The sequence below is a fragment of the Dasypus novemcinctus genome, chromosome 1 (assembly GCF_030445035.2).
Source record: "Dasypus novemcinctus isolate mDasNov1 chromosome 1, mDasNov1.1.hap2, whole genome shotgun sequence".
Classification (NCBI taxonomy): Eukaryota; Metazoa; Chordata; class Mammalia; order Cingulata; family Dasypodidae; genus Dasypus; species Dasypus novemcinctus.
The window spans coordinates 163,605,582-163,619,082 of NC_080673.1; the positions used below are offsets into that span (position 1 = coordinate 163,605,582).

Genomic DNA, 13,501 nt, shown 5'->3' on the forward strand with positions numbered 1-13,501 from the left:
CCTAGACAATTTTATGCCATTTTGTGAAGATGAGCAGTTCTTGTTTGCCAGTAACCATTTTTACTGTATTCTGTGCTTAAATGCAATGGGTTGTATATTCGTAACTATCTGTCAATGCAGATAATTAACCAATTCCCAGTTTTCTTTCAGGTAAATGTTGGAGATATAGTTATAATAAAAGGCAAAGAGTATATACCTGCTGACACTGTACTTCTCTCATCAAGGTAGAGATGCTACTGATGCTCAAACAGTGTAGAGGATGGTTTCTCTACCCTGCAAATGACCTTGTGATTGCTCCAAGGAAATAAGGAATAAACGAAGAATTTTAAACCTCTCTAATGATTTTGAATTACGCACCAAAAAAAATGTGTTAATTGGACTTCAAGGACTCTTTCATGTTTACCATATAGAATACGTGATAGGAACCACACTTTATGATTCAAAAGTTATAATTACAATTAAGAGCCTACTTTCCCTCTAGGGAGGGTTTGTGCAGATCCTTTTATGTGGATTATGAACTCTTTTAAGATTTCCTGTCATTTATTTTATATAAGACATGGATTTTATGTAGCAGTCTTTATGATGCATTTGTATATCCCTGCAAGGTTTCTTGATCTTCATGGTGAAATGGTAGAAGAAAGAGGAGTAAATTATTTCTTTTCATACATTTTGAAATGCCGTAGTCTTCCAAGAAAAAAAAATTAAAGTACTTGCTTATCTTTTAAGTTCTTTCAGCTACTGAAATTAAATAATTTTTGTTTACTTATATTTAAGATAACAATTAGTATTCACAGAACATATGGCACTGTAACTTTAAAGAATGTGACTTTCGATGGTTTTAGGTTTAAAAATTGTAAAACTAGCACTAGTATAAATTAAGAAACACATTTTTAATATTCTAGAGGTTGTTTATCATCATTTCCTTGGACAGTTTTATTTGTAAAACCCACGTATGAATATGGACTGTGCCCTTTTTTCAAAATCTATTTAATCAGGTCATTATTTGAAGTGGTTCAATTTAATGACAAACTACTAAAACTTAATTGAATAAGGAAAATTTACCCAGCTATTTAAAGAAGTCTGCAGGTAATTGAAGTAAGTACAGGTAGTTATATTTCCACATTTATAGTTGGTGCCTTTCTGTGCCATTTTCCTATAGGTTTTTGCTTTCAGTGGAGATGGAGGAGACTTGGATCATAGGAAAAATAATTATGGACACTTTTCAATCATGTATTAGTTTCCTTTGCTTATAAGTATCAGGCTAAGTTCCTAAAACTGAAGCAAAGATAATAACCCCACATGGCACTTGAGGTTGCATCAGGTACTAGAAAGAGCTCTGCTCAGGTGTCGGGGCCCAGGGTTCTTTTCCTGGCTTGGCGATTTTGAGCAAACTACGTAACCTCTCCAAGGCCTTGATTTCACATCTTTGAAATTGAGGAAGATGGATAAATGGTCAAGCCCCAGTATTCCCTGAGCCTTCTTTTTGTTTAAATTGATAATCTTTATTTTAAATTTTAAGAGTGTGTAGCTGAAAAAATCACATGTACTTAATGGTACTAAATAACAGTTTGATAATTGTATTGAATGATTGACCATCTGAATGTCATATTTATCTAAAAAAGTTGAAAATGATTGTAAAGACTTTCAGCAATTTAAGAAAGTGTTGATATTTTACTGATTAAACTCTTAGAGACGTCCTCTCTTATCATAGAGAAAGCTTTATATGGTGAAACCTGAATTACAATATTTTTTAGCCTCAAAATTTTGAAGATAATTTAAAAACTTACCCTGACTTTATATGTAATTCTAAGTTGAAAGTTTTCAAAATATTTGCCATATGCCTCTATCCTATTCCTGAAACTCCTAAGCAATATAGTGCTTATATATTTTAAACTTTAGACCCTTTTCACTGAGTTTATTTTCAAAACATTAATAGAATTTACTGATGCTATTGATATTGGTAAATGAGAATATTTCTGTATCTTAATATAGCACCCAAATAAGTTCCTCCAAGGTTTTTTTTTTTAATATCTGGTTCATTGCTTTTTGGTATATAGTAGAATTCAAAGGTATAGTAGAAATGTTGTGCTGTATGACAGATATTTCTATCCAAGTGACCTAATACTACTATACAATTTTTTTTCTTAAAGGATTTTTTCATCATTATTTTACAGAAGTAGAAATTTTAACTTTAAATCTTTATTTAGCTACTCTAGCTAATGTCTAAGTCAAGGTTAAAATACTTTACTCCTAATTGGTTATAGTCATTATGCCATGGAATCCACTGTCAAATGAGTACATTATAGTGTCACCTACAGGTGAGTACCAGTTAGCAGTCAGAGTGGACAACAGTTTGTAATACTTTAATTTCCAAGTATTTTTCAATTATTAATTACTAATAGTGAAGCAGTTTGAAATTAAAGCATGAAAATGGTCAAAAGTTACTGTTTTCATTTATTTCAATTTTGAATTGAAGAAATGGCAAAGTTAGCAGATAACAAATAACTTACACATTTATGTGTTTAGAAAGTATAAAATATAGCAATTCAAGCTATTAATTCAAGTTCAGATACGTTCTTGGAATGCTATTTTTCATACCATCTCCGAAAAATTTGTCCTGATTCAAAGGCTTACCAACCCAATATAATTTATTATTAAATCACTCAAAGGCTGCAGTTATACCTTCTGATTTCCTAAGATCCATGTCTCTCACTGTTTGTTGACGTTAATAAGGTATTTATGTAATTGTAATTAACTTTGAAAATATTTTGGAATCAGAAATTTTTAAACGAAATTCTTATTTTATTGTGGGAAAGCCTAGTATAGTATACTTTGCTTTTCAAAAACCTAAAAATGGTTTCCATAATTATTTCTTTCCTTCTTGGGTAGGAGGGGGCATAAAGTGGGGGATGTGGGGGTAAGGAAGTGGAGAAAGGAAAAGATAAAAAGTATATTTGCTCTCTCTATAAAATATGTTATTTAATTTGATAACATGTGCTTGTGATAATTTTAAAATCAAGTTTTTACACCAAAAATAGAAAATTAAGTTTAATAGTAAATAAATATTCTATAACTATTAAATATTTTCTTATGCTTTTAGACCTGATCAAAATAAGTTTTGAAAAAATTGGCATTAGACATTTTTATTAACATGTATTATTTTCTACAATAATTTCAAACTTCCTGTCTCTTTTGTCCATTTGTTTGTGTTTTTTTTTTCCTCTCTGTTATTCATTTTTTTTTTCCGTTTTAATTATTTTAAACTGGGACACGTAGGTGGCAGTAGGGGAAATAGTGAAAGTGACCAATGGGGAACATCTCCCAGCAGATCTCATCAGTCTGTCCTCAAGGTTAGAACTGCCAAGTTGTGTGTATGTGGGTCCTCACCCTAAACCAGAGATTAGTTGTACCCAATTATGGTTGAGTTCTGTGCCTCTCCCTTTAAAACACAAAGTTTTTAATATTTTGTTGTGAGGGGCACTTCACAGGTGTTTTAAAGGCCTTTTATGAAAATAATGTTGGATGATGTTTGTCCCTTATTGGGCTGATTCAACTCCTATTGTTATCAATAGGAGTCCAAGAGACATGCAAGTAAAGGTAGATTTTAATTTCCTAATACATCATTAAGATATATTCATTTTTAGCACATGCCTAAATCCTAAAAATTTATTGCCATCCCAGGATATTGTTTTTAACTACGTTATGCTTTAATGAAAACAGCTTTGAGAAATAAGACTTTTAAACATTATTTTATTTTTACATTTGAAAGTTTCTATAAATTCTATAGAATCCCTTCAGTGATTGTGACTATAATTTGGGCTCGTATAGGGTTTATAGAGGACCCCCTGCACAAATATGGATGTTGTACATTTTGTACCGCATGCTTCGGGATCAGTTTTTATCCCACTTGTAACTTGTGGCAAAGTGCACGTTACTGTGATAAATTTCAGCTGTCTACGAGTGTCTGTATCATGATATGCACCTTGTTTCATTACTTACTAATCCAAAAGCCTGCTTTGCCTTCTGATTGTAGTTTGTGTTTTGGATGTCATCATAATTTGCTCAAGTATTTATTATCTAGCATGATTCTTTATCTGAGACTTCTTGCTACCTTTTCATAGCACTATTAAGAACTGCTTAAGTAACAGCTGTCTTAAGTGATTATTAAAAACATTTTGAATTTGGATTCATATTTTTTATTTGCCCCACTTCAAATAGAAGTCAGCCATTTAAATTCTTAGAAAAGTTGCTTTATGGAAAAAAGATAGAACTAGAACATTATTCTCATTTTAACTTGAGAATAGCCTTGACTAAGTATGTTGATTAGTAAAATTTTAATGCATTTTCCTGCCAGAACATGGAACCAACATTGTTCATTCAGCATTTGTTCATCATCATGCTTCTTAAATTATCAGAAGATGTGTTTTGTAATTGTGTATACCATTTATATTTAAACGTACACATAAGCAAGTTACAAATTGAGAGCAGTTGCCAAGGCCAACTTGCCATCATGACAGTGATAGAAAATATAACTCTGAATACAATAGAGTGAAAATGAAAATATTGAAATATCTCTCCATTTGGAGAAAAGTAGCCTTTAAGAAAGAAAGCCCGTTGAGTGAATTGAAGAGCTTGCAAAATAACTTGAAAATGAATGTAAAATATTGATTAATATCCAGCTGTGTAAGTCATTTTCACAAACCTTCAGGCCACAAAATTAAGCTAAATACCCATTTCTGAAACATGAAATAGTCTTCTTTTTACACATGTACAAATTGGAAGCTGATTAGAAAATTCCAGGTGTTTGACTTGCAAATTTCTTTCTTTTCAGAGCGCACCTGCTTATTGCAGATTACATTCATAGCTACTTCTATGATGGTAGTAAATTAGACTTATTATATTACCATGCACTAAAGAGATTGATTTAACTTCCTTATAGTTGGGCAGATTTTACAGTTGGGCTACAAGCTTACATGTTTGTCGTTTCTGGGCAAGTCAAGTCTGTGAGAGAATGGGGCAGGATATAATACAGTGGGGGATGTGGTACTTGTGGTAAAACTGGAGAACCCACTCCCCTTACCACTGCCTCTCCACCCCAGATTTACTGCAGCACCATGGTGGGGGTCCATCAAGTGTATCTTCTAGGTTCAGATCAAGGAGAATGTGGCCAAACTGGCTGAATTTAATTTTACATTTTGCTGCCACAAGAATCTCTGAAGCAACTTCAATAATCAGGAAAGCAGAGGCAGAAAAAAAAAAAAAGAGAGAGCAAAGTATATATCCACTTTAATTGTAAAATCTGTTCCTCCAGTTTTTCAAAGGGTCCTTACAGTTCTAATATTTTGGTTCATATGATCTTATTCATCCCATCCAGAGGATTAGTAAATGCAAGTTTGTAGAAAAAACAAGCTGGAATTTTCTAATCAGTTGCTTTCTGTAACCAATTTACATGTGGACCAGGAGCATGAAATCCCATTTGATATTTTTGAGCTAGAGATAAATCTGGACACATTGCTGCTTTGCATTTCAGAGACTGCATTGTGTCCAGGAAGATAAACAAATTAGATATAATATGACAAATCTACTCATTTATATTATCCTGAAGACCAGTAGTGATTCTTGCAAGGAAATTGCTTTTGAGTCCTCCTGGCTGTAAAGCTGATCCGTAAGTTGTCCTGCATGGGTTCTGCCTCACAGGGTCTTGCTGTTAGAATGAAACTTGTCAAGAAATGAGGTGACCATAGTTTTGTTTAGAATGAAACCCATAGTTTTGTTTAGAATGAAACAAACAAAAATCTGAGCATTTAAATAAGCAGTGGTTGTTGTTATGCTTTCCCTTCCCTTCTAAATCTTTGTGTATCTCAATTTTAAACAACAGTGAGCCCCAGGCCATGTGTTACATTGAAACATCAAACCTTGATGGTGAAACAAACCTGAAGATTAGACAGGTAAGATCTGATACAAATTTATCATAATCATTGCTGTTTTATTATATGGAATTAAGAGCTTTATTTCTCAGTGTTAGCATGTCATAGGTTCAGTTGATTCCTTCCAATCACAAATATTTTCTCATTGAAGCATTTTGACTATGGGAGGTTTTATAAGTATTGTGGTAGACTCAGACTTATTTGTCTAATAAGATGTGGTCCATTATATAGATATTATTTGTACTTTTAAAAAATATATAATAGTCAACACTGATGATAAAATAAGAGTTCTAAGTGTTTTGCATGTATTAGCTTATTTATTTTCCCCTATTCACCTGGCCCAGGATATTATTTGTCTTTGCCAGATTGAAGTAGTTCCCATTGCTGCTTTAAATTTTTCACTGATCTCAAGAAATAATATGGATTTCTATATTTATTTATTTTTTTAAAGATTGATTTTTTTATTTTAGTTCTGCCCCCGGCCCCAGTTGTCTGCTCTGTGTCCATTTGCTGCGTATTCTTCTGTGACCACTTCTATCTTTATCAGTGTTTCTTTTTGTTGCATCATCTTATTGTGTCAGCTGTCTGTGTGTGCGGTGTCATTCTTGGGCAAGCTGCACTTTCTTTCACGATGGACGGCTCTCCATACGGGGCGCACTCCTTGTGCATGGGGCTCCCCTACGCAGGGGACACCCCTGTGTGGCAGGGCACACCTTGCACGCATCAACTCTGCATATGGGCCAGCTCCACATAGGTCAAGGAGGCCCGGGGTTTGAACCGCAGACCTCCCATGTGGTAGGCAGACACCCTATCCATTGGGCCAAGTCCACTTCCCTCTATATTTACTTTTCATACCAGCCCTGTGGGAGGTTGGGGTGTGGTAGAACCAGGTCATTTAGGTCATGCTGGCTGTAGGAGGAGTCAGTCCTAGTTGGCCAGAAGGAAAAACTATTTAGGAGTTATTTCATTCAGTTTTCATACCTTTTGAGATTCGGTACTAAATGCTCAATAGTAATTTTATTTTTTAAGTCAAACAGTTCTTTGGGGACTTTACTTCAAAATATCTTTATAGGCTAGTTTATAGTCTCTTAAATGTACAGCTTTCATAAAAGCTACCCTATTCTTATGCTAAACTCTGTACAAGTCATGAGGAAGTATTCCTTAATTGTGATTTGAGAGGGAGAAAACTGTATAAGGGGAAAGCATCATTTATAAAATAGTGGGGTTTCTTAGATCTGAGACTGCTATGTGCTCTTAAGTCCTGGGCTGTATTTAGAAGGCCAGCATCATTTATAAAATAGTGGGGTTTCTTAGATCTGAGACTGCTATGTGCTCTTAAGTCCTGGGCTGAATTCAGAAGGCTTCTCCTCTCCCTCTCCCCTGCAACTTATTTAATATGGTCTTTGCTTGTTTAAAATTTTTTAAACAGGGCTTACCAGCAACATCAGATATGAAAGACATTGACAGTTTGATGAGAATTTCTGGCAGAATTGAATGTGAAAGTCCAAACAGACATCTCTACGATTTTGTTGGAAACATAAGGTTTGATGGACATGGGTATGTAAAATTATCTTCATAAAAATACAGAATTCACTGTGTGACTGTGTGCTGTGGAGTTTCTTCCCAGTCTATGTACATTTCTTTTTTTTTTCACAAGTGCTCTGAGTTTGATGACTTGAAACTTTTTTAAGGACTGTTCTATCTAGAGTCCAAAGCATTTGTGAAAATGCTATGGTTTTTAGACTCAATATATATGGTTTGGCCGAAGACCTCCCCAGGGTTTCTGCCAACCTGGTAATTGGATGTTTACAGGAATATATATGCCTAGGCTTCTGGAATATTACCCATAAATGTGGGTAAATAACCTATGACTTTTTATTGGTCCAAATACTTCTGTTGTAACTTTTGATGTAGTTACAAGCAATCTCCATGGCCTGGGTCCTTTTCCTATGATCCCTGATGCCTCAAGGAGACTCTACCCCCAAGGGGTTCATTTTACTGAGACATTTCTTGCTTTTTTTCTCTGTGTACGTCCATATGCTCTTTTCTATGTCATGGTATCATCTGTAGTCATCTTTTTTGTTACTTCTTGTCCTCCCATCCTCCCTTCTTTCCCTGCCTCTTCTCTTATGCATTCAACCAATACTCATTAAGCACCTCTGTGGGTGTTAAAGATACAGCACCAAAGTTTTATGAGTTTACTTATACTTGCCACACTTGTGAGTTTATTTTCTTGCCATGGGGGAAGGGCAAACAGAAAAACAATAAAATTATAAATAAGCAAATTCCATAGTGTATTAGAAAGTAATAAATGCTTTGGAAAAAACAGCTCAGGGTAAGGGAGATTGAAAGTACTTCACAGAGTAAGCCTTGTTGAGAAGGTAACATTCGAGCAAAGGTGAGTGGGAGGTGAGGAAGTAAGCCACATGACTATCTGCAGGGAGAGGATTCCAGGCAGAAGGAAATTATTCATTATAACATTACGCGATCTTACAGTAGCACTGTGCCTGGAGTATTTGTGGAATGTCCAGGAGACCAATATGACTTGAATGGAATGACCAAGGAAGAGAGTGACTAAAGCAGGGCCAAGAAATAATAGTTAACCAGATTATTTTATAGATATTGTAAGAATTGTATTCTGACTGAAAAGGAGTCCATTGGAGGGGGAAATCAGCAGTTCATTTTTTTTTAATATGGATTTTTTTATTCCTTTTTTTTTTTTTACTTTAGAAGTTGTGACTTAAAACAATCATGCATAGCATACAGGATTCCCATCCATCACCCCACCAAACCCCTACTTATTTGTGACACATTTTTTACAAATGATGTAACACTGTCATGATGTTATTGCTATTTATATATAGTCCATAGCTAATACTTGGTGCATTTTTCCCATAAACCATCTTATTATTAACACCACATATTAGTGTTATGTATTTATTATATTTCATGAGAGAACGCTGTCATATTGGTGAGTGATAGAGCAGTTCAGTTTTGAACTTAATAATTTTCTGATGTCCAAACAGATGTCACAGAGGCAGTTGAATATGTGTCTGGAGTTTGAGAAAAAGATGTGGATTCATGAGATAAATTTGGGAGTTGTTGGCATAGATATTTAAAACCCTAGGACTGGAAGAGACCGCCAAAGGTGATAGGTATAATGGAAAAAGAAGGGCCCTGGGACTGCGGTGAGATTCTCCAGCATGTTAAGAAGTTGGGAAAAGAGGAGTCCCTAATGAAAGAGACTGAGACCAAGTTGGTAGGATGGGGATCAAGAGAGGGAAGAAACTGCACCAAGGCAAAGGGAGTAAATATATCGCGTCAAATGTTGCTGGTGGCCAGGTACATTAAGGCTGATAATTAACTGTTGGGTTTAGCAGTTGGGGATCATTGAGCTTACTTAGAACAGTTTCTGTGGAGCTTGATGGGAATGCGTTTGAGATAATGGAAGGAAAGGAGTTGAAAATAGCAAGTATAGAAAGCTCTTTCAAGAGATTTTGCTGCAGAAGGGAGCAAAGAAATGGGGTGGTAGCTGGCAGAGAGGATGGCGTCTTTCTGCATTTCCCTGTTTTCCTGCCTCTCCTGCTTTACAGTGTACCTACCAGATATTTATAGTGGCCAATTTAACTGTCAGCTAAACGTACTAGTTCAGCCCACCTGCCTGAGAGAATGTTACCAATGTTTTCATTATTTTGTAATTGAAATAGATTATTTGAATTCTAAAGGATAGTTGAAGCACCCTCAATCCTCATCCTCACACTCAGATCTGCCAAAAGCTTTCCTGTGATTTTTAAAGTAATTGTTCTAAAAATTGCACTGAGTGATTTTTCCATGAACATATGGCTATAGACTAATGATAGATTTGGCCATTTATATCAGTAGCATTTCTGTAGTCTGACATTCCTAACTGGCCAGCTTCCATTCCTTATCAGTTTCCCCCCATCAAATTGATGCCAACAAACTATGCTGTGAAGGAGAAACTTTGTAAGATGGTGCCAAGATTTAGGGAACAGATAGAATTTATATAATATGCTTAATATTGGTTTTTGGTTTTGTTTTTTTAGGAGGTACCAGGGATTGAACCCAGGACCTCATACATGGGAAGCAAGCACTCAACCAATGAGCCTTCCTTTTTTTATTTGTTTGTTTTGTTTTCAGAACGTACCAAAGATCGAACCCAGGACCTCATCTGTGGGAAGCAGGCACTCAACCACTTGAGCTATATTTGCTCCCCAATATGCTTAATTTTAATAATGAATGATTTGACTTTTGCTGTGCACAAGGGATGAGGATTATAGTTGCTTGGTTCCTTTTCTAAGTTGAAATATACCACATCCTAAAACTATAAATGGAAGGTCTTTGGTGTTATTTTTACCTCATATCTGGACTGATTTCATCAGAGCCCGTGGAATTCACTTAGTTCCTGAAACAGGTCTGAGGCCCAAGCTGCTACTGACCTTAGAACTTACTGGACCATAAAAGCCCACCAGAAATGAAGGCTTTCTACTTTGCTACCCATGGTAGAGAAGTTCTGTGTTCTTTGTAGACTTTTCTTAGGGAATCGTTTCCTTCTTTTCTCCAGAAGTTTTATATGTATATATATATTTTTTCCTTTATATTTGACTTTTCCTTTCTGCCTGTTTTCTTTATTGCAGTGGAGACTTGGTGATAGAAATCCTTGATCCATTTATTTTCATGCATTACAATTCCATCAAGAATCCCAGTATATCTGTGATAGTCTTGTAACCTTCAGATATCCCTGTGTGAGGTTGTATCAGTTAACAACCTACTATAGTGGGAAGCCTTGCAAAAAATCTTACAAGATAATCAACTTGAGCCTTATTTATAAAATGCGCTTTAAAGTATATGATATGGATAGCTTCAATTTGCATTCATTTGGGGATTATTTAAGAATTGTTAAGCGACTACCATCCATTGGAAATTTGTTTTGAATTCTTGGAGAATTAATCTTCAAATACTATAAAATGAATGTTATAGAGCTTTTAAGTACAGGGACTTGTCTCTTAAGGGCACAGATACACCTTACCTTTCTTAAATCTTTTTAAAGGAAATGTGTGATATGTGTGGGCAGGGGGGACAGAGCTCCCACTCCACCCCATCCAAACATCCCAGTAAGTGGACTTACTAATTCAGGAAGTCATAAATAGGGTTGACAATTAGCCTCTGAATTTCAAAACCTTGCCTGTAATTTTGCATAGTGAAGTTGTAGGAAGTGGTGGGTTTGGTGTTTAAAAAGAAGCAACATAAACGCTTCCTTCCAGCTGTTGCTGTAAGAAAATTATTCTTATTGGTATGAAAATTACTATTTTCCAAAAATAATGTAAGTGTAAGAAGGTTTATTTCACTAAGGAAACATTTTGAAACTGTTTGGTGGCTGTAGAATTCATAAGCATTTTAGAAAATGTTGTTTCTAACGTCAGCATCATCTCTTGTAGCACTGTTCCCCTGGGAGCAGATCAGATTCTTCTGCGAGGAGCTCAGTTGAGAAATACACAGTGGGTTCATGGAATAGTTGTCTACACTGGGCACGACACCAAGCTGATGCAGGTGGGATTTCTTTTTCCTCATTAAAAAAAAAAAGTTTGTTGAAGTATATCATTTATTCACGAACATACATAACAATACGTATATAGTAAATTTTGTGAACTTACAAAATAAACACATGTAACATCATACCGAGGTGGGATTTTTATCTCTGAAAACCTTTTGGTCCTAAGTCTTTTGAAAACATGTTATTTATTGCTCTCAGTTTAGTAGTCCCTACCATAGCAGGCCATTTCTCACAGGTTCTGAGCCCACACCAAAAATCCAGAATCAGGTTCTCCTGTCGGTAAAGCCCTGAAATTACCTCCCAGTCAGCAATTGGGAAAGCCAAAAAGTTTCACCAGAGAGCACCTGACATCCAGATTCTTCATTTTGTATATTGGTTTACTGGCAGCATTTATTGTCTATTACAGTGGTTGATAATAGTTTAACCACGAGGACTCTGCATTAAATAAATCTTTTGTCTTATCATTTTATTTTAATGAATGATTACATTTAAACATTTATTTTCATAAAATTAAAAAAAAACCTTTGACTCAAATGTTGACTTTTTTTCAGCATTTATATGTAAGGCCATTTTTCCAGCAGTTTTAATCCCAGCACTTAAATGTTTACACATGCCTGCAGACACTTCTCCCCATTATAACCTAATCAGTGTTCTGTGGTCAGATTGATGTGGGGAAACTCAGTTTAAGAAGCTAAATGAAAATCTGCTCTAAGTCCCAATAACTTTGTACATTATATAGGCACAAAGCTGTTACCGTAAGGCAACCAAGATTGCTGTTAATTTCTACCACTAGCATTCTGTGAATTCGATAAATCATCATTTTACAGGCATGCCTTGGAGATATTGCTAGTTTGCTTCCAGACAACTGCAGTAGAGTGAGTCACAAATTTTTTGGTTTCCCACGGTATATAAAATTTATGTTTACACCATGCTGTGGACTGTTAAATGTGCAATAACATTATGTCTTAAAAAAAAAAAAGCAAAAATGTACACGCCTTAATTAAAACGTGTCGCAGAGAAACGAAGTAAACACATACTCTTGGAAAAAATGGTGCTGATAGACTTGCTAAGCATAGGGTTGCCACAAACCAATTTGTATAGAACAATCATCTGAGAAGTGTAATAAAGTGAGGTGCAATAAAACAAGGTAAGCCTGTATATTGATTTTGGAAGATTTAATTTTCTCTCCTGTGGATGACTTGGTTAACACAGATCCTAGTGTAACCATATGAATTATCGGGTATACCTGAGGAAGCAAGACTTTTGTGTTTTTTCAGCCAGCATTCCTTGAAAATCCGAGATCCTTTAAGTGTTATCTTCATACTTCAGAAATTCCGGGCCCCTTGACTGTGTGGTGCACAGGCCTACTCATCTTCCTCTTCTCTTGAACTGAGAAACTAGATGCTTCTAGTCTACCCTGTTTGCTTAACTAGCTGAGTAATGCATTGTACATCCTCCATGCCATAACGCAAAAGCTTTATCTCCAAAAGGAATGCTGTTTTCTTCTCTTTTTCATTCTTATTATTTTACTTCCTAGAAAAAGGCTTGGGCTGTATAGTAGCCTTGAGAAAAAGAGAGGTGGTTGAGACATTGACAACTCAGTACATCTCTGATTGTTTTCATGTGATTGTTTCCTAATTTTCACGGGTCTTCTCATGCCTACTCTTCAACTATGATTTACTTTGTCGCCCTCATTAAAATACTAAATACAATCTACTGAAGTCATTTGCATACTTTTTAAAAAATCATATTATTTCTTCTCACAGAATTCAACAAGTCCACCACTTAAGCTTTCAAATGTGGAACGGATTACAAATGTACAAATCTTGATTTTATTTTGTATCTTAATTGCCATGTCACTTATCTGTTCTGTGGGTTCTGCCATTTGGAATCGAAGGCATTCTGGAAAGGACTGGTATCTCAATCTAAACTGTAAGTAGTATACTACTTATTTTTTCCTTTCATTAAAGCATGTATTTGTTTCACAGTAGATCTTGATTTA

The 13,501-nt window shown here is 35.3% G+C and overlaps 1 protein-coding gene across 7 annotated transcripts in view; it reads left to right on the forward strand.

Annotated features, from left to right (window-relative positions):
• The window catches only part of ATP8A1 (ATPase phospholipid transporting 8A1), a 244,887-nt gene that overhangs the window by 67,502 nt on the left and 163,884 nt on the right, over nt 1–13,501 (forward strand). For 4 of the 7 annotated variants that reach the window (XM_023592370.2, XM_058299208.1, XM_071216684.1 and 1 more), the window contains 5 exons: nt 151–224; nt 5,879–5,948; nt 7,357–7,484; nt 11,384–11,495; nt 13,266–13,431. In XM_023592370.2, the coding sequence (XP_023448138.1) occupies nt 151–224; nt 5,879–5,948; nt 7,357–7,484; nt 11,384–11,495; nt 13,266–13,431 (550 nt within the window). Of the gene's footprint in view, nt 1–150; nt 225–3,276; nt 3,351–5,878; nt 5,949–7,356; nt 7,485–11,383; nt 11,496–13,265; nt 13,432–13,501 lie in introns of all 7 variants that reach the window. The other 3 variants (XM_004448742.3, XM_058299224.2, XM_058299218.2) reach the window with 1 other exon arrangement.